The 27723-nt window shown below is 37.0% G+C and overlaps 1 protein-coding gene and 1 pseudogene across 4 annotated transcripts in view; one reads left to right on the top strand and one right to left on the bottom strand.

Annotated features, from left to right (window-relative positions):
- The window catches only part of LOC107499789 (nebulette), a 101185-nt gene that overhangs the window by 32300 nt on the left and 41162 nt on the right, over window positions 1-27723 (bottom strand). For all 4 annotated transcript variants that reach the window (XM_016124314.2, XM_016124290.2, XM_016124331.2 and 1 more), the window contains 11 exons: window positions 25413-25523; window positions 22973-23083; window positions 16199-16309; window positions 15922-16032; window positions 13690-13794; window positions 9150-9242; window positions 6732-6824; window positions 4759-4851; window positions 3416-3508; window positions 2055-2159; window positions 880-1051 (listed from right to left, as the gene is read on the bottom strand). In XM_016124314.2, coding sequence (XP_015979800.2) covers window positions 880-1051; window positions 2055-2159; window positions 3416-3508; window positions 4759-4851; window positions 6732-6824; window positions 9150-9242; window positions 13690-13794; window positions 15922-16032; window positions 16199-16309; window positions 22973-23083; window positions 25413-25523 — 1198 coding nt within the window. The remainder of the gene's footprint in view (window positions 1-879; window positions 1052-2054; window positions 2160-3415; window positions 3509-4758; window positions 4852-6731; window positions 6825-9149; window positions 9243-13689; window positions 13795-15921; window positions 16033-16198; window positions 16310-22972; window positions 23084-25412; window positions 25524-27723) is intronic.
- Window positions 267-385, top strand: LOC118609220 (annotated as a pseudogene).

Raw genomic sequence — 27723 nt, 5'->3', positions numbered from 1 at the left:
CCTGTCAAGCCCTGTCTTAGACTTTGACCCTTGGTGTCTCAGCAACCCTTGCACACTATGCTCCTAAGATTTTCTGACTGACTAGAAGGAACAGCTGGAAGAGAAGGTTCCTGCCTCTCCAATTTATGGGACTTTCAGACAACTCTTGGTTATCCCAGTACAGAGGCAATATTTAAAATATATATAAGCTATTCGTATTATGGGATACCATCAGAATCTCCTGGCATGTTTATTTGTGGTAAAAAGACCTAAATAAAATTATTTCTGTCTACGGCCATGCCACCCTGAACAAGCCCGATCCTGTCTGATCTCAGAAGCTAAGCAGGATCAGGCCTAGTTAGTACTTGGATGGGAGACCAACTAAGAAGACCAGGTGCTATAGGTGTAAAAAAATAAAAACTAAGGGATTATAAGCTGACAAAGTCCTTGCAATCTGTGAGGGTTGCCTTGCCTAAAAAAAAAGAAAAAAAAAATTATTTCTGTCACCCATGCAGATGATGTCTTCAGTACAATAAATCGGTCAAGCACATTAGCTAAAGGAAAAAAAATAAAATAGTTGTTCAACCTTTGTTAGCATTCATATCAGATATTTGGGTGCTTCTTTGCTTAACAAGTAGGAACATTCTTAAGACCAGAAAGTTATGAAACACAGAAAATACCCAACAACAGAAAGGATTTGCAACGATATCTGGTGAACGCCGTGGATCCCCTCCAACACGGTACAAAAGATAACACTTTGCCTGTGGTCCATTTTCAGTCAGGCATCATATCAAAGACTGGAAGAGGAGGCCAATGACCAAGGAGGGTAACTCTAAAGCTAGGGCAAAAACCATCTTTTCCACTGTGCATCCCTGCCAAGATGCCCGTCGGCCAGCTCACCGACAATGATCCCAGGTCTCCTGTCCATCTCCACGATGTGCGGATGGACCCCTTTGTAGGCGGCGTCGCTCACGACCTGGGTGTTCTTCCTCACTCGCTCTGTCACAGGGTCGTCCATGACAGGAGTGAAGCCCCTTCCCTTTGTCTTTTCAAAATCTTCATGATATTTTACCTGAAAAAAAAAAAAAAGGAAAAACAGTATTAGCTCAAATGGAAATTTCCTGATTGCTACACAGGTCACAGAATTTGGATATAATGACAGCGGTCACTGTACCACTCTATCTAGATTGTTTTCTACATATATGTATCTTTTCCAATTATTCCAAAAATGACATCTGAAACTTCAGCTTCCCAGCATCAGAAATCAAATCCTGATACATTCACAGTTTTTCACTATGATTAGCAGCTCTTTGAAATTACATATAAACCACTATATCAGTAAGAATTTTTAAAAGATATATATTAAATATATATATATATATTTAATTCTGGTTAGTCTCTAAAGGTGCTAACTTAGGTACAAATTAATTTCCTATTTCTTAGCCTTTAATATGCAACAAAATGATAAGCTGTTTCCACACAAGTATTCAAGAAAAAAATCTTATTTAAAATGAGATTGAATTACAAATAATAATATATATGCAATTTTGTATATAATTACAAGAACACATACATACTTCAAAACATACATTTTTCATGTTCTGAAATCAGACTAGGGTGATATTATTCGACTCTGTAAATTACTATAGAAACCACTGAATTGTACACTTAAAATAGGTAAACTTTATGGTATATAGATTATATCTCACAAAATTGTTCTTAAAAACACACATATTTTTATATTCTTTGAAACATGCAAACACACCAGACAGACTGTCTTAAAATTGAATGGAAATAAGTCCAGCCAAACATCTCTCATAAAATACATTTGTAGTAGTCATGTTAGAAATAAAAACACGCCCCCAAAAAACAACTGAGAAAAATTATTTTATTAGACTGAATATTTCCGCTACATTTCAACATGATTAAAAATTCTCCCCCAAATGACAGACCCATCCACATTTCCATGCTTTGTTAGTCATCCAGATTAATGGTGAACAAACGCCGTAGATACACTGGTGATGCGTTCCTTAGTATATTTTAGTTGGGAGAAGATGGATCTGCTTGTACCCTACCATGGAAATATGATTTTGTGCTTCTTTGACATGTCTCAGACCAGGTGTATCTAAAATCAGACTTGGTCTACCTTTCATCTGTTTTTGGTCCTGGGTATATTTTACCTGCAAAGTAAGTAGTAGAACATACTTAACAATAAGACAATTATAATAAAAACATTACATAACTTTTTCAACCTTTCCAAATGAGTGAGACATAATACAATACATTTTGAATTATTTACCAGGTAACTTGTTCGGTGAATTACATTTCCTTCTAGAACAACAATCTAAAATTTTACTCTCAAAGGTTTCCTTTAACGACTGTAGCAAAAATGATATAATTCTCTCCATCAACTGAAAACAAATGTGTGAATAAAGAATATCCACTAACAATGCAGGCAGTAAAAGTGGTAATCATGCTTAAACAAGGAAAATCTAAAATTAAATGGAACCTAAATTTACTTTTATGTTCCTATATTTCCCCATTTTCCACCATAACACTATTGGAAAATGCATACCAATCTTCCCTCCATTTCCTTTGATTTCTCCCCTCTGTAGAGTGGAAGGAATAATGAGGAACAAATCGAGTTTCCTTCTAAACAGCCACAATTTAAAGGTAATTCATGTTGAAATCAGTCAGCATCTCTGGACTGGAACTTCACTGGAGAGCGACAAATCATAGGCTAAAAGCTGATTCCCGGGCCCAGAGTTCCTCTCAACAGCTGACCATCTGAACACTGCTATTTGTGACGCTGAGTATGTGTAAGATTAGACTACCGCTTATTGCAAACCTGAGGGCTTATGTGCAATTCAGAACTACAGCCCTGACATTCAGTAAGAGAAAGCACACTACCCAAATAAGACACTGATACACACCAGGGAACCTTAATGAATAACTGATTTCTATATTAACTATATATATGTTTCTTCCCTCTAAGATCTTACTTTGGAGTAAGGACTCATTTTTTTTTTTTTTTTTTTTTTTTTTTTGCGGAGAGCATATAACAATCCACATTCGATGGAATACATCTGTAAAATGATAATTATTTGACTTACGCATCAGAGACTACCACTTTCAAAGACACTGGTTTAAAAACATAAATCCCTGTTTAAGTGGACATAATATCGTTTAAAACTAAACTTTAAATATCATTGTTGGTCATATCTGGAAGTATCAATGAAGGATTGCAAGAAAATGTAAATGTATACAGTGGCAGCTTCTGGAAATCATCTAGAACAACACATGTACTTATTGCAAAAGTCCCAAATGTTTCTTGGAAACAGATCTTTGTTTTCACAGGAAAAAAAAAAACAGGATTGTAAGTAAATAATAAATGACACATCCTTTGTGATAGTCCAAAATGAATAAAACCACTTGCCGAACTAATATTTTCTTGATTCTTCTTTACTCTTTCCATTTCGGGAGTTACACTTAAAGCTGTAGCTCTTCCCAGCTGACCTTTATAATAAACCTATCATTTCAGAGAACAAAAAATAGAATACTGTGAATCAATTCAACTAAATAAGAGTCTCATAGTATTTATTTTAAAGAGCTAGCCAAGGAAAGGAAACTATGAAAAAAGATGTCATCAGAGGTCTAGTCATATTTTAAATATCTACACCTTAAATCAATCTATTTTAATTCATCCCAAAGCAGTGAATGTACTCAAATATATCAGCATATCATCAGTAAAGCTATAATAACCATTCCATCACAAAGGAATATAATAAAAAATGGCTTCATGGATATTACTTAAAGGTACTCTACCCATATAGAATGGTACCATAATGTCACGGTTTCTTAGTAATTTACAGTGGTAGAACTTTTGAAGGTATGTTTTTAAATAGATGACCATGGTCACACATGAAAAGGCCAGTGTGCTTCCCACCCCTTCCTTCCTCCTTCTCAATAACTATGTTCCTTTTTGAGAGTAACAGAGTCACGTCAAGTGTGACTCTAAATATATTAGGAAAAGATGAACATTTACTTCTCCAAAATACAGTTGTTAGAAAAAGTGGCAGACAATAACCTGCCATCGTTTAATAATCTGGTCAAATGACTTGAAAGTTTTGAAGAATACAAGGTTTCTTTGAACCTAATAGATTTCCAAATTTCCTCTTCTAAAGAACCCCATCTATATGTTAATGACTTCAGAAGAGAATTCTCTCAGCGAAGTCCAATGGAGGATTATATAAACTGAAAGGAACAGAGGAGGCCAGGAGTTAGTGTCTGAGTAAAACCTGACAGCCCTAATCAAGTGCCCCTAAAAAAAAAAACGGGCCTGTCCCATGAGACCTGTTTAGCTATGCACACTTTGTAATTTCTTCCTAGACATCATCCAAAAATAAAATAAGAACAGCTGGGAGTGGGCTGGATGGGCTACAGAACAAAAACACACACAGGTAGGGTCATGATGCCAGGAGCTACCACTGCGTCCCTTTAAGGAACCACACAGCAGCCATGAACATGAACACACCGTAAGAGGGATACACAATAAACTGCAAACAAAGATTATACGGGCATGTCCCTGGAAACTGGAGCAGGAACACCTGGCTGTCCCCACAATACTTAAGACCCTGAAACCTTTCGAATAAATTGGTAGTCGATTGAAAGCAGATTTCAAAATCAGCTCAAGGTCAAGAATATTTTGTAGAATAATCCCTTCGCTGACATGTCGACAATACGTTTGATATCATATGAAAGAAGCTGCTAAGATCACACATTGCTGATGTTCTTCTGATTTTCTTTAACCCTCTTCAGCTCCGGTGGGTCAGAAATGGCGGTAGCCTGTTTGATCTCTCCTTTGTATTTTACCTGTGGAGGGTAAATAAGAATTTTAATAGAGAACAGAATGGTCTCCACCCAAATACCACAGAGGATAAACCTCAGAATTAACTCTATCTATCTTTTTATACGTTTTTTTTTTTCCATCATAGATATGCGTCAACCCTCCTGGTCACGTTTGCCCCTAGAATCTGATTCGTCTGATTGGGCAAGCGCAAGTGTTGGCTTCTCAAAACGAGTTTTTAATAAACAATTTGTTGTTCCATATCAAAACTAGCTGCAAAAATTCCAGGGTGGAAAGTAGTGAAATTATAAGGGGAATACATTGAAATGAAATCATTATAAGAGAATGACAGCGAGGTCGCCATGGCAACCTGGGAAGGCCACTGGCCCTCTTGATGACCCTGGGGCTTCAATCTTCAAAAAAAAAAAGCTAAAGAGAAGGGAGTTGGGGGGATGGAAGAAAAAGTTGAAAGGCTTAAGAAGTACAAACTGCCAGTTATAAAAATAGTCACAGGGATGTAAAGTACTGTAAAGGGAACACAGTCAACAGCATCGTAATAACTACATAAGCTTCAGATAGGTGGGTACAGGACTTATCATGGTGCTCAATTCATAAGTTATATAAACGTCTAATCACTATGTTGTACATCTGAAACCAATATAATACTGTATGTCAACTACGAATTTAAAATTAGTTAATTTTTAAAATCCTCAAAAACTGGGAAATCTGTCTCATTGTCCAAGACTCTTGTGGTTACAGGACAGGTAATTCTAATAGTGGAAATTCCAGTTGAAATTTTACATATGCTGTTTCCTTATTTTATATTCTGCTTCCTCGTTATTGTTATTTTCATTTTTCTGGAAACTCTGTGAGTGTGAGGCCAAGATGGTTTTGTTTTCTTACAGTTTATGACTAGTGGAATACTTAGCATGTATCAAGAGCTTAATAAATATCTACTGAATAAATGACTAGATTAGGACAAAGAAAAATGAAAGCAAAAAAAAAAAAAAAAGAAGCTAAAAATTCCTCACTCCCACTGCCCTCCAGGGATATTAAAAGATCAAAGCAGTGCTCACCCCAAATTTATCCTCCACCTGGGAGAACTCACTCAAATAAATTATAAAGTCTTTCAAAATTACCTGTTTGTAAGAAGAAGGCTACTGTTTATATTGGTAAAAGTTCCATAAAAGGATCAAACAATGGAAAAAGTTACTATGGTGGGGGCATCTTTGAAAAGACTTCTGAATTCCAGGATGCTTGGGCTCAAATCCCTTATAAATTGTGGGATCCCAGCATGTCTCCTGACCTCCCTGAGACACAGACTAGCCAGAGAAATAAACTGTGCCAACCTCATGGAAAGACACTTTGTACAGGGTCCATGTCAGAGGTATCTCATGACGGTCAACTATCGTTGCTTTATTAGCAACAGATTATTGAACGACTGAATAATGTTTTCTGTTTTACTCATAAGGCCCCCTGCCCTGACACCATGTCATAGAACCCCAATCAAGCCAGGTCTTCTTTTGCCCTATTCCAACAGGTAATTTCTTCTGAGATTCATAACAGACCCACTCTTCTCCAGGTCCTTAACTGGATGCAGTTTTAGAGATTTACCAATAAATTATGAAGTCCATGAGGACAGAAACTGGGTCTTATCCATCCAGGAAAATATCTGGCATGTTGGGTTTCTTAATGAAGATTTCCTGAATAAACAAATGTGGCTAAATTATAGCAAGACAGTCCCCACTTTCCTGGGCTCACACGAGAGGGCCACAATTTGTGTCCTTTTATATGGGATTAGGAAAAGGACCATCTGCTATAGAGGTTTCGAAGCTTTTCCAGAGAGTGTTTTGAAGAATAAAATAGGCAATGTTTGATAAAATATGAGAAAACAGAGATAACTTGCCGGACTCAGCTGCTCTTGGTTCCTCTTCACTCTCTCTATCTCTGGCGTCACGCTCACTGGGGTTGCCCTGTAGCTTGGCTCTTTGTACTGGAGCTGGGAGACAAGGCGCAAGGCCGTGTGAGGTTATGGGAAGGACACGTGGACCCATGTAGCGGAATACATTAGAAGAAATGTACACAGCTCCAGAGCACTCAGTAGTTAAAATTTTCATTAGGATTTAAGAGTGAGATACGTATTGCTAAGAGATTTTATCACACTGACCCCGGACTAAGCTTTTTCTTATCCAAATGGTTTTGAATTCCACCCTTGGTTGTTTGTTATTCTTCCAATGGTATCATGTATTCGATCTCATCAGTATTCAATCATAATAAAGGATCCTTTCTGGGAATTCGTTTCTCTTCATAGCACTAAAGCAACATTTATTAAATTACTATTTTATATTTAGAAAGAATAATTCTGCATTCTTATCATTAGAAAAGAGGGCAGTACCAAGCGCTATGCTTGTGCCTCAGTGATGAACGGTCATGATACAAAGGCATCCTGAACGTCAAAGTTTCCTTCTTTGCAAGCTTCCAACATGGGAAGGACCAGCCCGCTGACCTACTACATTGAGGCGCCCTTTCTTAGCCCGGGGATCAGACCCATCATTTGAGGTCAGCTTCCTCAGCCGTTCTGCAACACCCCTGGAAATAAATAAGCATCCAACCCAGGGGGAAAGAAACGTATGTCTGTCCATTAAATTTTTGACGGGCAAAAGTAAAACTCAAGGTTAAAATCCCATTATAATGAACTCCACAGGAACAGACTCGGTGATTTTTTTTTCTTTTCTTTTTTTTTTAGAATTTAAATGTAGCGTTAAGGAACTTCTTTTCCAAGAAATCACCAGGCTTGAGATTCTCACCCTCAGCAGTGAACATGCAAGTGAAGAGGTGTTTGATAAGCTCGGAAAATAAGTGACAAAGGGACAGGTCCCCCCTCCCGTGATGTGAGACTTTCTTTGTGCCATGGTATGTAGTTTCTGAGTTCAGGCAGATGTGGTGTCTGGGAAAATCGTCTGAGTGAAAGTGGGGCAAGATCCATTGTAATCTATATTTACGGCAACATAGAAGGAGATTGCTCTGGGCGGAGCTCAGAGGGGGAAAGTCTATAGAACAACATTACTGACGTACAGAGGCTATTGCAGCCACTTTCTAGTGGATATAAGTTTGGGGATATAAATTTAATATGGAGAGTGTTCATACCTTGCAGTCATCTATTTACAAAGTTGCTAAGTGCTTTATAGCCGATATCTCACTGCATACTCTAGTCCCTGTGTTATGAGTGAGGAAACTGAGGCCCAGAGAAGTTGGTGGCTTATGCAGGTTATACAACTAGGGTCTGGGGCTGGGATCGAACCACCTGTCCGGGGTCCACGCTCATCCCCATTACTCCAGAGTTACTCAGATTTCCACCATTTGCACACCACTTCCCATATGCCATGCCAGACATCAAATGTGCTGTCATTCATGGTACATTTTTTTCACCTAATTAACTCACTATTATTTTCAAATAAAGTTACTTTTAAGGGAGTGTTACGTTTCTATGATAAATTGAAAACTAAGAACCCTTCTTTCTGAACAAAAGACACATAAGACAATTGAATCACTAAGTCAAGACCTGATCACTGGCAGGCCACTTAACACTACTGGGACACCGCGGGGCTCCCAGCTGCCTCCTGGTGACCTAGATCACTTCTCTCTCCACTGTCATCTCGTGCCGCCCTTCACCCCAGGTGCCCATCACACTAAACCTTCCCCTCCTGGAACAAGCCTTGCATGCTGAACATACTCAGTTTCTCCTGCCGGGAAGACCCTTCCTCACAAAATCCACCCCAAACCTTTACTAATGCTTCTAGATCTAGCTCAAAGGTTACTCTTTCTCCAAGGGTTTTCCTCTCTCTCACTGACACAGCTTCCCTTCCCTGCATTTCCACAACACTTCACAGGAGGAATTACTTATTATTAAATGAGATATTGCATGTAAAGTACTCAAAAGCATAGTAAACACCCCATAAATATTAGTTTTTGTTATAACACTTAAACAATGCATGATCGTTATGCATTCTTCTGTCTGCTTCTCCTAGAACCCTTGAGAATCTTCACAGCCCCTGACCTTAGGGTATACTCACTCATTTGAATTCCCCCAAGAAGACAGTAGGAATTCAATAATATTTTTTTAATAAGCAAATGCATGTGAAGCGTTGAGCGAGGGATGATGAAAGACATAAAGATGTGTGAAATCTTATCTCTACCTTTCGAGACATGGCCCTCCTGTAATGGGATTCATTATAACGGGACATCGCCGGGCCAGGCGGCATGCCCTCGCTGTATGAGCCAGCCAGTAAAACAGAAAACGATACTTAGAGAAATACGATCACACATTGCTGATGTTCTTCTGATTTTCTTTAACTCGCTTCAGCTCCGGAGGGTCCGAAATAGCTGTCGCGTGTTTTATCTCTTCTTTGTATTTCACCTGCAAAATTCGTTAAAACAAAATTATGTGAGTTTTATTCAACCGAAGGCTTAAAGAACAGTCAAGAACTCTTTATTTGTCACTAGTGCATAATTAAATTTTTATTATTTCGACATTAATTTTCCTTTAATGAGAACACAATTTTTTTATTTGATCTGATACTTTCAGGATTCCTTTATATACAGTGCAAATAAGCCTATATCTATTTACCTATCCATCATCGTAAGAGTTTTTTTTTTTAATTAAACTAAGCAAGTGTTGCTCATGAAAATGTTTTATTACTAGGCACATGCACAAAAATACCTTGGAAATTATCTTAAGTAATATAATAATTTATTATTTTCTATCCAAACTGCAGTTTCTATTTATTAACATGTTAATTAAAATTTACCATGTATTTAAAGGCAAACATCAAAATGAGTCAGCTACACAGTCTAGGAAACACTGCTTATCTGGCTGATACCACTCGAATAATCCAGAATAAGGAAAAAAATTAAGTGGCTACAATAAAAGGAGCAAAACGGAGGTAAAGGGATGTACTAAATTAAGCAAAGGTCACTGTTTCCTGATCACTATAGAAAAGCCAGTGGCAGAAAGAAAGTCAGAAAGTATCTTCTCCCCACAGTCGCATTATGTAAAGCCAGCCTAAGTTCGGTCATCGACTTCACCCAAAAGCTCCTCCTCTAAATTTATTTAGAGGAACATCAACTCAACAAATGGTAATGCCAGCACACAGTGAGGCATGGGACACAAAACAGCTCTTTAACTTACAAAATGATTAGAGATGCCCTTATATCAGGTGATATTTTAATGTCTAAGATTTATGAAGGATTGGAGTCAAGAAAAAGGACACACACGCATGTATTTATATGTATGAAAACGAAGGCTAGACTTAAAAGGCACACATTGAATTTGAGCAAAGATTTGAATCTACACAAAACATATTTTAGAAATCACTTGGTAAGATTTAAAATGATTAAAGCTGAAATCTATGCTGACAGTCAACAAAAGCGGCACCTAAAATATCTTACGTGTTATGTATGTCTCAGTATCTGCAGATTTAATATGAGTAATAATGCCAATATTAGTTTGGATCCAAAAAAAGTTAAATTGAGAGTATACCAGGAGAGGCTACCCTCAAATAAAATTCAAAAATAGTTCTTAGAGAAAGTTAGTAGCTAAGTGGCTTATACTCTGGAGGTAGAAAATGTCGAGATCTTTAAATGTTAGAGAATCATATCTCGATTTGACAGATCTAGCTAATCTTGAAAGGGCAACTTTCCATTTGAATACTAAGCAGGAGTTTATGGCCCGACCACATAGAGACACAGAACTATGAATTTATTTGTTGGCTGGGACAGGCAGCGGGATGCCGGGAGAGGAATGATATACAGTACTACTTTGTGCGATTTTCCTCGAGTGAGAAGTTAAACATGATTAAAGATGAACAGTTTTGTTTTCCATAGGACTCCAAACTCATCAAAACAGCACAGTCATTTCACTGTAGGCAATAGAGCTGCGCGCTACAGAACACTTATAACATCATATTCCAGTACACTGACGGTACGTTTCAAATATTATCATTTGAAAGTGAAGGAAACAAAACATTTTACACTTCTCTGCCAAACGAATTCCTCTCCCAGACCTGAGTGTCACAAGAGACAGGCTCTCACCACGGTGGATTGGAATACATTTATATAACCTCATGATTAGACCCTTCTCCTCTGTTTTCTGGAGGAGATCGCTTCATTCATGCTACAGGGATTTTATTATACTAGTATTCTGTACAATTTCTGCAAATTCATTTTGAAGCATGCTTTACTACAGTATCACCTTGCCTTTTCTAAAGTTTTCTCTGCAAATGCCAATGCACGCTAACATTCTAAGGATGCCAAGTAACGATCAGAGTTCCTGACAGGTGAGTCGAATCAAGGCAGTTCTACCGGGATTACTTCAAAAAACGCTTTGTCTTCAAGGTGAAGGTAAAGAGAAAGGTCAAGAAGGGGATTTAAGCAAAGAACCCTTTTGATTTCCTCTACAAGAAACTGAACACATCACACGGACATGGGAGAATACCCGTTGAGGTGAGGATAGCAATAATCCATTGTAAATGTCAGGCATTGAATGGAGTGGTTATACTCATAGCATTAAGCATCTCCTCTACCCTTCCCCCTAGCTCAAAGGGAATTGAGTTACAAATTGCAGTGAAGGTGCATGTTTTTCTTTGCTGGAAACTGGAAGAAGTAGAAAGCAAATGGAGCCTTTGAAACGTCTTAAACCACCGAATAAATGTTCTAGAGCCTTTAATCATTTTCCGGGGTAATATTCCTTCCTCCCAAGTTGTAGAGTAGGACTGGGATTTATCTTTTCTCTGAAAAATTTAATACAGTTAAAATTCTGTTTGAAAAGATAAAATCTAATCTTAAACGTTGTTACTGCACCACTCAAGTGATTTACCTCGTGCACTATGATATATCAAGATGAGGCCCTGGCCTTAAGATCACAGGGAACAAGGCTAGTTTTCCTTATGAAAGTGAGAACTTCGACATTTGATGAAATAGCATGTCGACAAAGTGAAAAATAAAAGAAAAAGGCAGCCAGTTTAGCAAAGAACGAAAAACATTCATCCAACTTATATTTGCTTTTGGAAAGGATAATTAATGCCATAAAGAACTCAAATATTCTGCTGACTTTTCTTCACTCATTCAATCTCTGGAGTATCTTTTACTGTTGTGCCTGCTCCTACTTCTTTCTTATAAAACACCTTTATTATGAGAGAAGGAAAAGAATAATTATATGCTTATTAGAATTTGAGTCCTCGATTCGATTCTTATTAAAGAAAGATAATTTCCCAGGTCTTAAAGTAATGTGAATACAGATCAATGTTACATTAATCAATTAAGTAATCCATTATGAGAATAAATGTCCAACTTTGGTTTCATATGCCATAATCTTATAACTAATGACCCTCTCACACATGTTCCAGGGCAGCGGTCCCCAACCTTGTTGTCATCAGGGACTGGAGAACCTATGAGGCTAACACCTGATGATCTGAGGCGGAGCTGAGGCGGTGATGCTAATGCTGGGGAGTGGCTGCAAATATAGATGAAGCTCCGCTCACCTCCAGCTCTGTGACCTGGTTTTTAACAGGCCACGGACCTGTACCAGTCCTCTGTCCAGGGGTTGAGGACCCCTATTCCAGGGCATCCCTGGTATCTTAAGTGGCTACAGATTATTTGCTCTAAGGATATGTTAGAAAGCTTCTTCAAATATGAATGTCACATGGATGTTTAAGAAGAAAAAAACAGTGCATATTATAAAAGCTAACTAAATGGTTATCATTTAATTCAAAAACAACATGAAATCTTAAGCAAGTGCTATTCTCCCAACACAAAGATGCCCTCATTCTCGTCAAAGAAAATATCAGCTCTATCATCAACATCAACATAACTCAGCCTATTTTCCTCATCTTCCACTTATTCATTATTCCACAACTCTCCACCTCTACCAATATCCACCCCTTTCGAACACAAAGCAAAGCAGAAGAGCTCTACGGAAAAATAGAATAATTATAAGGAAGTCGTGAAGACAGAACTACTTCCTCAGTCTGCAGTAATCCTGTGGGCCCTGGTCGGGGCGTAGGAGATGTTTTCTTCCAAAAGCTGGAAATCAGGAACATGACAGGATCACAGGAGCTAAGGACCAAAGCAGCCTTTTTCTCTGACCCTGTCTTCCAACGAGACTCCATTTCTCAGCAGAGCTCGACTACAAAGACCTGCCCAGCACACCGTGAGGGTCAGTGCTTGCAAATTCATTAGAAAGTAGAAAATATACTAGAAGTCTTCAGACTTAACAGAATTTATATTTTGACGAGACATTTGCTTAACTACTACATGAGTTAATTCTGTATTAAATGCTGGCTGTATGGCGAATTTTCATAATTTTAGAATTCAAATTCATATATCTATTAAACATATAGACCTCATCTCTCATTTAATGGTGCTGATGTAATTCCTATGACTCAAAATAAAAATGTGTAAGTTTAGGAATTGGTTATAAACTAATAAATTCCTAGACATATTATCAGTGCAAATAATCGATGACAAGGAAGGAAATCAGTTCATACGACTATTTGCGTTTTCACAGTAAAATCTGTTTGGATGATCCAGACCTCTTTCCTGGGTGAAATTTAAAAATTCAGTCAAAAATAACTATAGCTTGTACCAATGAAGAAAATTTAATTTGTAATTCTAAAGCAATCATGATAAAGTATAATTCGCAAGAACATTTGGCATTCTTATTTAAAAAATGAAAATAATATATTTGATAGGAAATTCAAGCAATGTAGCAAACAAAAACAAAAACACACAAACAAAACCAGAAAAACGCTCTTCTTACAAGCTAAAATCTCAGTCAGGCAACCGAAAAAAAAATAATGGCTACTTACTGCACTAATGTTTTGTTGAGTTGTCTTAATTCTCTGAATTTCAGGAGTGTCTGCCACAGTAGAATAGTTAGAGAGCATCTTCTCTGCTTCATCTTTATACTTTCTCTAGAAATAAAAACAGTTACTCTGTGTGTGTGCGTCCACACGCGTGCACACGTGTACGTGTGAGAAAGGCAAGAGACGGAGAAAATGGTAATGATAGTACTTCCGGTTCTACCATATCACGTGATTCAAAGCGGTTGTTGATGCAACAGTAAAAATAAAGGGACTGTGCAAAGAGAGTGGCCTCGCCTCTGCTCAGGCAGTAGTTCCCAGCGCAGTGCATCCCACAACCAAGGGAGGGCTTGACCTCTATGGCACTCTGTGTTTCCACAGGCTGTCCTATCCCTGCTCAAAGCCTCCCCACAGCTCCTGCGAGTAACCTGGCTCTCTATACCTCCTTGTTTTCGCTTCTGGATTTATGCTCTGCTTCTTACTTCAGAAAAAGATGTATTCGATTAAGGGAAAGGTACAAGTATTTTTGTGGTTGAGATAAAAATCTCAGGGTTTTTTTTTTTTTTTATCTACTAAATGTACTATTATGAGCTCTGATACCACCTGGACAATGCCTTCTGCTAGTACCAGCACTCACATAATACTCACTCTGCAACACGTACTGCTCTAAATACCGAACACACATTAGATCATTTAATTATCCCCGCAAGTCGATATTGTCATTATTCCCTCTTACAGATGGGGAAATTGAGTCATTAACTAAGAAGTGTCAGAACTAGGATTTAAAATCAGGCACTGTGACTCCAAAATCAGTAATGTTAAGCATATGGCATGCCGTTACTTGTTGAGAAAGGTAATTATTCTTCCTGTTGAAATGCACCTCAGTGTCATTATATCCTCTTAAGAATTCCATTGTATCCAAAATATTATATTTCCTTAAAATTAGATGTATCCTGTGTCACACTCAAAAAATCAACTGTTAAGTTAAAGCAGGAATTCCGGCTCAGCCATCACTTCCTCTGGGAAGCCTTTACTTTCTGATAGTGTATATCGTGGTTTATAATACTCTGTCTGCATGGTTATTCGATTACTAGATTAGCCTGTAGCTCCCCAAGGTCAAAACCATATCTAATTTTGCATTTAAATGGGTGCTCAGGGTATATTTGCTGAATGAATGAATGAATGAATGAGTTTGATAGTCTTGAGATAGCAACTTCTCTCCACTGACTAAAATGGCCATTTGTCTATTTTATGCATTTATCTAGGGTATTAATTTAGCTGATATAGTCAGCACCGACTTCAAGGTCACATGCCACCCTGAGACACTAAGGACAGACGGACGTGCACTTCAGGGCCACGTCGACTGGTGTGTCATCCAAGGAACATGAGGAGCAGACAACTGCTTTGACATTTGACCCTGCCCTCTTAAAACTGACATTTCCAACCAATATAATGTTTAGAGTCCTTGCTTATGTTTTAAGCAGATTTTTAACAAATTTAGTCAAATTTTGTCAAAAGTTCTTTCCAACATAAACCCATTATCCAAATTTAACTCCTTAGTATTCTATAATCATTTTAATTTTTTTTTTCATTCTCCTTTACTGTATTTTTCCATCCGGATTCATTCTTTTCCACGCAAATTTTACAGCAAAGAAATTTTTCTCTAATAAACTTTTGCCCAAATCATATTTTAATTCTTCCACTAAATATTTTCTTTTGTGGTCATTCTTTCTCCCGTATCCAGTTTTTTTCTAGAGGCTATATGACAGGTATATGGCAGACTGCATTTTACCAGGAAAACTTAGTTCTTCATATTCACTTTTATCTTACACTTCACGCAGTTTTATTCACTCTTAGTTTTAGTTGGAACTGATTATTTTCATGATAATATTTATCATAAAATGGATAAAAGACAACTCACTTGTGATCTTGTTTCTGTAGTAAACGTCAAGGGTGCAAGAGAATTTAAAGAAAAAGGTCAAAACGTCCTTGGACTCCAAACAGGGGGCCTCAGCAGAGAAGCTGCGACATTGAATAATGTCTGCTGCCTTGAATTTGCAGGAGTTGTCCCTTTCATCAGTGAGCTTAATTAACTTTGGCCAGTGGTTCCTTCGTAATAGAGTGCACTGACTTTGAATACAGTACACTCAAAAAGGTATCAATCATAGAAATGCACATAACACATGGTGACCAGGTATTAGAAGACATTATTCTGAGCATCTTCATTCTCTTACCAACCTGGCTATAGATTTCAGATGCCCTCTTGGCCCGAAGCATATCTGGAATGTCCATGCTCACTTGCATTCCTTTCCCTTTGATTTCATTTTCTAAGTCTTTCTTATATTCTTTCTAAAAGAGCAGAAAATGATCATCAGAGCTTTGCTTAACCTTCCAAAGAAGGTAGATTTTTATGTGTTTGTATCTCAAAGCCACACATATGGAAATATCACTTACATTCTTTCTATATGCCATTCAATGCGCTTGTTTTAAATGGCATACGTCATTCATTTCTTACCTCGCTGGCCATTTCCGATGCTTTCTTAGCTCTCTGGATATCAAGCGTGTCTGTGCTCACCTGCATGCCCTTCCCTTTAATTTCAGTCTCCAGATCTCTTTTATAGTCTTTCTATAGAAGATAAAACATGCAATTAGGGCTCTAGAACAATCTTAAAAACTTGATGTCCTTTCCACATCAGGATCACGACTTCTGGAGATAAGCTGGACCATTATTTCTTTTATTTCCATAAAACTATAAAGTTTTAACTTGTGATAGAAACGTCACTAGGAATGACCTATTGATAAGAAATCAGGAAGTTTTTTCCTACTAACCTGAATTAAAGAAAACAAAGTTAGTCAGGGAAAAATTTTATATTTCAAAGTGATAAAATTGATCAATTGTAGGTTAATGTATAATTTGGTTGATGAGTATCAATAAAACGGGATTGTAAAATTGCAGCTTTTTGCATTGTAGTGAATAATTGCTGGTTGCTTGCCTGGAATGTGACCCCTCTTTTGCTTTCATTAGCTCCCTAAATTTATCACTGGGCATCTCACTGCTCCCTCATTCTAAACCACTCAGCTTGGGTAAGACTACCCAGGTCTGTGGGTCCTGTGAGATTCAAATCGGTCCTCATACCCCACCCCTGGCCCTTCATGACTGGTTCAGGGATAGGTGCATTCATTTTCCGCACAAGTTATCAAGAGACTTTCTTTTCCTACTGGGCATGAATGGAGAAGAAAATGGTGTCAGGAGCGGCTGGGTGCCTCTTTGGGAACAGGAGAAGAAAGCCTGCCTAAGAACTGAAAGACAGAAACCAAAACCAAATTACGTGGCTTGAGTCCTAGATCAAGCTGTGTCTAAGAATTTCTCTGCTGTTTGGCAGAAAAATAATAAATTATTAGCTATTTTGAGCCAGCTTGAGTTGGATTATCCATTACTTTAAAAAAAGTGTCAAAATTACACACACATACAAATGTCTTAAAAGACTCTTGTCACATTTTAAAACTGCTAATTATAAAATTCAGCAAACTCTACAGTTATAATTGTACATGTTATTCTTCAATGAAAAGTTTTATTAAAAGGAAAAAAACTACTGACTATATCTAATTACATTTCCTCCAAAACAGTTATTTCCCATTGTGTTGACATACTCTAGATTTGTAGATTATTTCTTTTAAAGTAAATGTTGTCTTACTTATTTGTGATGTTCTAAATTTAGAGTAGTTGTAAACAAAACTCAATTTCACAGAAATATTATATTTTCCCCTAGTTTCTGCTTGTAATCTGCCTATTCTCACTGACCTAGATCCTCATTTTCACTTTTTTGAATAAAAATCCAAATAATAATGTTATCTTTCAAAAGAATAACATTCAATTATTACTCTGTCTGTAAAAAAGCTCCAAGTTTTTAGTAAACCTCTTAAGGCTCCAAAACAAAACTTTATTCAAAGGACAATATATGTAGGAACTAAGGCAGCCATCATAGACAGCCACCAAGATCCCAGGGTAGAAAGTATGTCATTTAATTTTCCAATATGAAGTTCTAAATCTAAAAGCATTCTGAAGTCCATAAGTAAGACTACATAGGACATGAGGCACATCAGTTACTCACCGATGCATACTAAAACACCCTAAAACTTAGATGGCTTAAAACGACGTGACGACATCTATATTTCAAAGGCGAGCCCCAGTACACACTTCCTTTTAGAGCCTCTGTCTGTCTGTCTCATGAGTTTGCTAATGCCATTGGCTAAAGAAAATCAGAGTCAAGCCCATAGGTACTAGAAGGTTTGACTATTGAGAATCATTCATGTAAAAATATACCACATTGACATGGACTTTGTTAATCTATGTCGCCATAATAAATAAAAATAATAAAAATAAATAAATCAACTTTGTACTATGGCAACGTCCCAAATTCTAGTTGAAAAGGATTTGAAAGCCTGTCAATAGGGCAAAATGGGACGTGGCTATGATTATATGCAAATGAAAACTATGGATTATAAGATAATAGCATCACCAAAATTAGCTCGGGCTCTATGTAATTATAGTACAGCTAACTTCGCCAGACCTATTTTTCCCCTAGGTTCTTAATAACTAAATGTACACCATTTTCCTAATATGTGGTCCCAAGATACACAGAGAAATCTAAATCATAATCTTATCCAATTAATCATTATCATAAAAAGAAAAGGCGTGACATTCCAACTTTTTGTAAAATACGTTGGAGAAGCCTGTTTTTAGGTAAAAGTGCGAAATACAAAATTTCTGTTCTTTCCACATTCTTTTCTCCAGTGACAGGATGCTTTCTTTTGGCTTCAACAATCAGTTCCATGAAGATGCTTTTGAAAACTCTTCCCCAGCCTCAAATTCCCTGCCCACACCCCATACTCCAATCTAGTACCTTGAACTGACACTGGATGTCACCCCCTCCTCACAATAATGAGAAAATTTAGAAATCTATGAGTAGTAGTTTGACAGTTACTGGGTAGTCACTCAGAAGCCCAAGGAGGCCAGCATAAGAAAGTACTATTAAATCTAAGAAATGAATAACAAGAAAGAGCCAAAAAAAGAACCAACCATGCAAAGACCAGGGGGAAGACTTTCGCAAAGACAGCAGAGCTGGACAGATACCCTAAGACCTGCAGGGCACACACTGGAAGCCTGCGAGGCTGGACCACAGTGATGAGGAGAGAGGATGAGTAAGAGGCATGTTTTGAGCATGAGAACACGGAGTATGGTGTCGACGCTGGACGTGACTGGAAACCACTGGAGAGTTTTGAGTAGGGGCAGGGGGATGGGTAACATAATTTAATACTTCAAGGATTGTTCTGGCGGCCGGGCAGAGAATGGGTACTAAGAGGACAATAATGGAAGCAGAATTCTGGTTAGGAAGCTATTGTAATGATCCAGGCGATCGAGATGGTAGCTTGGACTAGGATGAGGAGAAGAAGATGGGTTTAGGAAACCATCATGGGGGTGGAGTCAATAAAACGTTGACAAGAGGAATGAAAGTGACCTCTGGGATTTCAATGATGCCATTTGTGAAGATGGGGATGGGAGAACAAAGCAGATCCGAGGAAAAATTAAGGGTTCTGATTTCAGCATGTAATGTCGACTCCTTGTTACAATACACTATACATGTCATTTACATGTGGTGATGCCTATGAGACATCAAAAGCTACAAGGTTGCAGATGCACATCCATGTTATGGAATACTTAATTTTTCTGTAAGAATTAGGTAAAACTAACTATTGAAGTGACCTGGAAAAGGGTCTATAACATGAAGTGAGAAAAGGAAGCACAAAACAAAGTTCTTGTTATTTAAGTTTTTTAAGTCTGTGTACAAACGTATACACAAATATAGATCTGGAAGGTTCTATAACAAATTTATAACAATGGCTATCTCTCGAGAGGAGAATAGAATTAGGGCTGGGTGAAGGAGGTTTTTAAGGGCTCATTCAGCATGTATACCCTGCTGCCATTTCTAAATGGAATCCCTATTGGCCAAGAATTCCATGCCATCCTCAGCTTCTTTATCTAAACCAGTTATGGCCATCCCGTTCCCCTGGCCAGTATCTAAACCTGGGGATAGAGACAGATATCGACCCAGCAGTAACTCCTCGGCAGTTAGTCAGCTACCTCCATCCTCCAGATATCCTGGTGGGGGTCAACCTAAGCCAGCTCTTCCTAACTGCAAGGGCCACATTATAGCTGTCAGAGAACACTGAAGTCTCCCCTCAGTCAGCCTTTCAATAAATAAGTGGCACTCCGTAACCTGCACCCCCAATTTTCTCTACATATGCTTCTGACAAAATCATCTCTTTCCCATACTCTCCACCCCGCTGACCCTTTTATATTCTTAAAATTAGAGGAGGGAGGTCAAGAGGTATGGGACTAATTCTAGGGTATTTCCTTTCAAAAATACACACATGGTCTGAGTCTGACGACTGTGTTATCTGATATCTATCATATCATAGCATCTAAGTCAAAATTCTAAATTAGCATCCTGTCATTGCATGTACTACATGAAGAGGAAACGATATTAGATAAATGAACATGGTCATTCAGGTTATATAATACCTCGACCCCAAATGCTGACTCTGAAGAAATTTCAAGCATGGCGATAAGGTCACAGAGGACATTTGCAAATACGCAATCAAATCATGCAGAAATGGCTATGAACGTCATGTTAGAGTCTTAGCACACTATTTTCAAGTTCCGCTCAGAAAGTTGGAAACACAGATATATTGAGTAGCATATGGTCTATCCTTAAAGAAAATTCAGCATGAAAACATTTATCGTAGCCCAGATTAATGTGATATTTGCTGTATTATGGGATGAGGTTAAGATGCGTGTGTCCGTGGGTGTCTGTATTAGTGTGTTTTTCCCTGAATTTTCTTTGACACATTTAAGAGAGATGAGCAAGGCAAAAACTGTAAATTTTCAAATAAGCATGATGATTTAGAATGGTTTCCGTTCCAAACTATTAAACTAGTCACAGAAAACTTTGGAAAATTCTGTGTACTAATCGAGTTGTTGATATTTGTTAAGTTCCAAAATACAAATTTCCAGGTCTACATCGCTCACCCCGCTAACCTCACTAGCTAGCTCCAAAGCTTTTCGGGCATGTTGTATTTCAAAGGTGTCAATGCCAACTTGCATTCCTTTCCCTTTAATTATATTTTTACCAAATTCAAACACCCAGGGACAAACATATCTGTTTGGCTAAACATATTTATTAAAAAAAAAAAAAAGGATGAAAACACAGCTCACTTTGTACTACGAGTGATTACCTGGAACTAAGTTTTCTGAACTGCTCAGGGCTATAATCACTATTCTCACTGAGGAATGGTACAGAAAGCTGCGAAGCTTTTTACTACTGAAAAGGCAAACGCCAGGGGAGAATCTTCACTGATCGCTGTCGCGGGGTCTAGAGGACAGGGAGGCAGCTGTAAGTGAGCGGATGCTGTAGAAGGAAGACTGGCTTTAAGGCCAGAACACTCAGCGGCTGTGTGACTCCGGGAATGTTTCTTAATACTTCTGGTTTACTCATCTGCAAAATGAGGGTAATAATTCCTCGCGCAGGATCACTATGAGGTCAGTGAGACAGTATATTGCCGAGCGCCCTGCACGCAGTAGGTGTTTGATAACTGTTAGCTTCTTCTGGTCTTTTATTCCTATACTTGTACACCAAGACCTGATTTATAGTTGCCTCTGCCACCATCTTGCCATTTGTTTGCATGCAGTAGGCTCTGCCACTGATAGTTTAAAAAAATATTGCCAAGTATTACTGATAAGAGATTATAAGAGCTGCCTCTGAGTGTGGTCTGGACACCTCACCATAATAAAAGAATTTGTAGAAAATTCCTGATGTAGAGATATGTAATGACAGTGTGTGCCGAAGGCATCATAATGGACATATGTTGTTTTTTTCCTGACCAGCATCCGTTCCTCCTTCTTTTGGCAAAAAGTTCCATAATTTCTTGTTCAAGAATTACCTCTAACCCCTCTCAGTTCATACGCTTTGGATGGGTTGATTTCCCCATTCTCCACATGTATTTTTAATTCCACTAAAATATGTTTAAATGTTTCCTTTAATTTATTTAAAGAACAATGGATATGATCAAAGATGGATGGCAAGTTTTTCATAACACATAACAGTTTATATAATATTTCATGCTTAAAACATTGTTAAACTACCAAAGAAGTTAACTAAGCAAATGGGTGACCACGAGAAGCATCCTGGGTCATCAGCACACTACATTCCACTGACCCCGGGCACAATGCCTGGGTCAAATGTGGACACAGGACAGAAGGTGGTCACAGTGCGATTCAATTCTTAGGTGTTAACTGTCACCATAAAAAAGCAGATGCTCACTTCCCACTGGGATTACTGGCCACAGATAAGAGTTATCTTGTCGGTAAGAGGGGCCAGCACATAGAGACAGTTTCCCAAGAGTGAAGCAAGAGAGAAGATAACAGAACTGAGAGATGAAGGAAGAGAGACATCATTTAAATTCCAACCTGAAGGAAACTCGATCTTTGTACTTTGTAAGCCAAACATTTACTCTGTTGCTTAACCCAGGGGAGCTGGGTTTCTATCATTTGCAACCTGACTCATAAGGCCCATCATCATCATCACCACCACAGTTTACCAGGCACTGAACTTGTTCACTGCTAAATTCAGCTAGATTCTCCTCAAAGCACAGTGCCATGATTTGATACCAAAATAATGACATAACACATAATAATGTGATATGATAATGACATAAAGGACTGAAAGCACTTCATAGGCACCTGATTACTTCTTATAAGTTTTATGTAAAGTGGGCAACAGCCACTTTCATTTTGCGAAGGGGGTTAACTAGACTCATTCAGCAGTCCAGGCAAAGACTGGAGTGGCCTGTTCGGCTTAAGCGTGTGAACTTTTAAACTGCTATTAGCAACAGACTATGATAGCACACTGTCCTAACTTGATCTTTCACTTGCTTAAAAGATCAAGTTAAATCTTATAAATTTATTTTGGTTCATAGTACGGATTTTTCTCTAATATGGGAAAATAGTCATTTTTCTCATATCACGTTGAAAGAGATGGTGAGCGTTTTTTGTTGTGTTTTTTTTTTTTTTTTGAATTCGTTGAGTGGGAAAAGACCGCTAGAATGTAATTGTTTATAATCATCTTACACATAAAAGTTGTGGAATACACATAATCTTTGAGAAATATTTATAGACAAGGAAATCAGCTGAAAAGCCACACATTCTCAGTTGTTAAATAAATCTACTCACCTCACTAGCCATTTCAGATGCTCTTTTTGCTCTTTGAATATCAAGAACTTCTGAATTAAGTTCCATTCCTTTCCCTTTTATTTCATTTTCCAAATCTTTCTTATATTCCTTCTGCAAGACAAAAATATTAAAGTTTGAAATGTACTTGGAAACTCTTTAACGTATAGATAGTTTTACACGCTTTCTAGAGACCGTAGAAAAGAGAAACTACTTCTAGAAAGGAATGAACCAGACTCCTGAGCATTCATAGTTCTTATTTCATACAGAAAAATTTTATCTTTTAGAGTGGTATCCAAAATAAGTCTTTTCTCTTTCTTTCCTTCTTTCTTCCAGTATATTTTGGTATCATATTGGTTCCATGCTTTTAAAAAGATGTTTTCCCTTTAAATGGCAAGGACGATCTTAGGAATACATGCTTCTTATTAATTATTTGAAGCACTGCTTTGAAAGCTGTCCATAAAATATGAATCACCAAAAGGACATAGTTGAAAAAGAATGGAAAATTACAAAATCGAAAGCATTGATGTAGGCAAGATTAAAAGAAAAAAAGTTTTTTCATTTTATTCAGAGTCATTAAACCAAATGATTTCCTACAGATTGATAATATATAGTTTGAATTTCACCTATTTTAATATTATATTTTAAATAGATCCAAATGTCTTTACTAATGCATATGTAACTCATGTTTTTGTACTAATGAATTTCCAGTTTTCTTACTAATTGCATTACGAAAACAATAAATATCTTAATCCAATTCAACTAAGTTGCATTTATGATTAACTTGCCAGATGAAACATGAGACTTCCTTTAATGATAAGAAATCATATTCCAGTTAATTCCAGGGTTCATTTCATATTATTTTCTCTTTGTCCAATATAATTAAATTAGCTGGTCCTCTGCTTAATAGCCTATGAGACACTGTAATGACCTGCATGTAATTTTGGAAAGAGCTCTGGTGTCAAATGACCTGGAGGAAAGTCAGAGTTCATTCAATTATTTGGTCATGTGACCCTTCAGAGGACTTTAAGTAACTGAGCCTTGATTCCCACATGGGCACAATGAAAATAAAACTACTTGTTCTACTGATGTTAAAGGGAAATCAGGGGAATCAAATGAAGTATAACATGATACTAGAACACTCTAAACATCAGCATAAATGTACGAACCATAATAAAATAAAAAGTGCAAAGGCAATTTAAAGCTAAATGCTTACACTTAGAAAAGGAAGTTACCATTTCATTAGGTCACTAAGAGTCCCTTTTTAAAATTCGACATCTCTTTAACTTAATTAAGAGATTTTTAATGATACTCTTCTGGGCCTGTTTTCTATCATGAAGTATAAATGCTGTATCAATAAAAAAAAAAATTCACTCAAAAAGAGAAATAAAAGAAAAAAGCAATAGTATTATATTAAAGTTATTTTGGATCTCAAACTAGATCTCACATTGTCATGTGTATGTAAATGAGGAAAAGGGTCCCCTTTTAAAAATTCACATAAAATACTGCATATTTTTTTTAAATGGAAGACAAGAATAGTAGGAAGTTGGCATTTGATTCGCCTTCGACTTCGAAATATTCTATAAGAATGAGAAATGAGAAAAGATAAGGTAGCAAGAGAACTCTTCCATAAATCATATGCCTATTTCAGCCCAATATACATCATAACAGTGAACCACATTAAACGTATCAACGCAGTTACATGGTAAAAGCCAGTTGGCACTTAGTTTTTAAGAAGTTCATGATGATGCACATCTATGTAGGTAATTATACTCATTTATTTCACTTGTTTAAGACCTTTCTTTCAGGACCGATTTCTTTCCGTTCAAACTTCAGGATGAAATGGATTAACACCTTCTTTTAATGTAAGGAGAATCTATTTAAACAAAGAGTTGGAAGAGTTCTAAGTTGCTTTGTAGCTATTTATTTAAAAAAAAAAAAGACAAAAATTTTAATGTGATGGACTTTAAGCATGTTATTGCTAATTGTTAGATGTGAGGACCTTAACGCTCAATAAATTTAATACACTAATTATGAGCTAAATGCACTACTAAATTTGGAGGGAAAACCTGCTGAGAATAAAATAGAAAGTGGACATGAGTTCTTGTGTTCTATCTGCTAAAAACATTATTTTTTTTCCCTACTAAGGACACGAATCACTTATAAATAATGTACCATTTATCTGGACTTTCACACATGATCACCTCATCTCTGATATCAAATCTCATGAGAATGCTACAGGGAAGTTTCAGAAAGGGCTGTGAAAATAAAAATTAAAATTAAAAAACTCTAATGGTAGAGGTCAAAGTGAGAGAAGGAGTAATGGATTAACAACTGAAACTCACTGACTTAGTAGAGAATTGGTAAGTTAATATTGCCAGGGTTATTTCTTTAGTTTTTAGTCTTCTTTTGCAATATTTAGTGATAAATAGCAAGATCATACCTCCTTCAGAAGGTTGGTGATGTACTTTACATGTAAAAATTCTGGAGTTTTGTCTAAATCCAGCGATGACCTTCCTTTAATCTCCTTCTCAAAATCCTCTTTGTAAACTTTCTGTTAAATAAGACAGCATCGTTTTAAATTTAGAAAATATTAGAGACTATTGAAAAAGATGTTAGAACAAGGGTCCCTAAAATAAAATTGATATATATATATAATATATATATATTATATATATATATAATTCTACCACCTCAGAGTCTTCTTATCAACAGGAAAATAACTCCGACTTCATCATAAATTTTAGAATTCAACCAAATAAAAGCAGAATCATCAAGTACCGACATCCTCTGGGAGATCATCCTGACTGAGGCTGCTTAATATCTATGGTCCTTTATTGTCTGATATAGGAGAACCAGTAAAGTGGGCTATGTGATTGGATCACCTGACTGGTTCACTCAAAAGGCAGCCGATCCATCCGCTGGAAGAAAATCAGGCAGCACAGAAGACCATTGAAACCAAAGTAGCATTAACGTTCGCTTTCTCATCATCCCTCTTACGGTCAGTGTTTTGTGAATTTGGGAAAGACCATTTCTAAAATGCAATGGAAGCTGAAGGGTTAGATCTTCCTTCAATAATCTTGTCATTCAAGATACTTCTTGTATGTGTGATATGAATCAAGTTACACTTTGGAGAGAATCTTATCTTGAAGTTGATAAATGGTTCTTTAGGTAAGAGTTCCCACCAAGAAGTGAGAGATGCTGACGGTGGTTGTGAAGGGCTACAACGCACACCCCACCCGCCCCTCTGACACTCAGCCACTGTTCCGCTCCAATTCCCTAAATTCCAGCATTTAAACTACACATTTGAAAATCAACGAAAACACACACTTTATGACTATAAAGACAGTCTCTCTAAACAATGAAAATATCCAACCATGTGAAAATATTCACCAAACAAGGGCCCAGATTTTACCTGCTAAATATTTTATTCACAAAGATAACAAGAAAGAAAGAAAGAAAGAAAGAAAGAAAGAAAGAAAGAAAGAAAGAAAGAAAGAAAGAGAAAGAAAGAAAAGCATAAGATTGTTATGAATACAACATGAAAAGCTATGGCCAGGTTCATTATGTACTTGTTACAGAGACAGGTAACTGTATGAAGAAATTTTCCAAACCATGAGGGAGGATAAGAGAACAGGTTGTCTGTCTCCTCGCCTACGTCTGTGTTACATATGGCTGTTTAACAAATAATCTAGGTATACAGCCAGAGAAAAGGTCAGAATGATGTTCTGTAAATACTAAAACTAACAAAACTAATTATGAAATAGCATTGAGAACATTCTGAATTAAAGGAACTGTAGACACACCAAAGAACAGTATTGAGATGTTCTCCTGTTAGGTAAAATTAACTGAGATAGTATAGTTTATAGGGTAAATCTAGGGCATTTCCAAGCCAAAAAAAAAAGACTCTTTAAAAAAGTGAAATATAAATATATGTGTTTATTTCAGATATTTCACTTCAAAAAGCCCTTATCCTCTAAAAAAAAGTTATTTTACTGACGTAAGTTGTTAAGTAAGTCATTACTTTGATTATAACTAGAAGTGGTCAATATTTAAAAAAAAAAACACTTTAGTCTGCATTTTGTTAGGGGAGGTCTATTTGTAAAACTGAAGACAAAGAACTATTCAAAACCAGATTTAGAGATTTCTAAAAAACATTGATTAAAGCTACATCTAGTATCAGAAGGAAGAGAAAACGGCATAATTGTGGGCTATAAGAAATATATGAGTGGCTTTTCCTGCGATCATCAATACGATCTCAAAAGCTCATGGTCAAGTTTACCTCTTAGGGGTAAGCACCATCTCTAGGCCGGACGGTTCTCTTAGTGTCCGCTTCACAAGTCCCACATGTAAAGACATTTTTCATGTCAAACTTTGTCTAACTAAGATGTTCAGATATTTTATTTTTCTAGCATAAAACTTAAAGGCTAAATTGCATGGAATAAATTGCATAGTATAGCTCTTTATAGTATAAATTTGGTCCAAAGGTATTTCCTATTGGATGATTTCTTTTTCCTTAAGCTCTGCTGAGCAGAAACATAATTGCTGAGCCTAAAAATCTACAAGTCAATGGCTATAATTAAAGGGAAACATGTCTCAGCCTCTGCAAAAGACAACTCCCCCCAGTGACAACACCAGAAATTAGAGCAGCAAAAACTGAAAGCCAATATTAACAAAGGCACACACTTTAAGTGGATTCCACAACATATAATAAACGCGTAACTACAGTTAAACATCAAAGCTGATTTACACCT

Source organism: Rousettus aegyptiacus, unplaced genomic scaffold (genome assembly GCF_014176215.1).
Source record: "Rousettus aegyptiacus isolate mRouAeg1 unplaced genomic scaffold, mRouAeg1.p scaffold_m13_p_10, whole genome shotgun sequence".
Taxonomy (NCBI): domain Eukaryota; kingdom Metazoa; phylum Chordata; class Mammalia; order Chiroptera; family Pteropodidae; genus Rousettus; species Rousettus aegyptiacus.
Note: the sequence above shows the minus strand (reverse complement) of the source record. Positions and strands in the feature narration are given on the sequence as shown.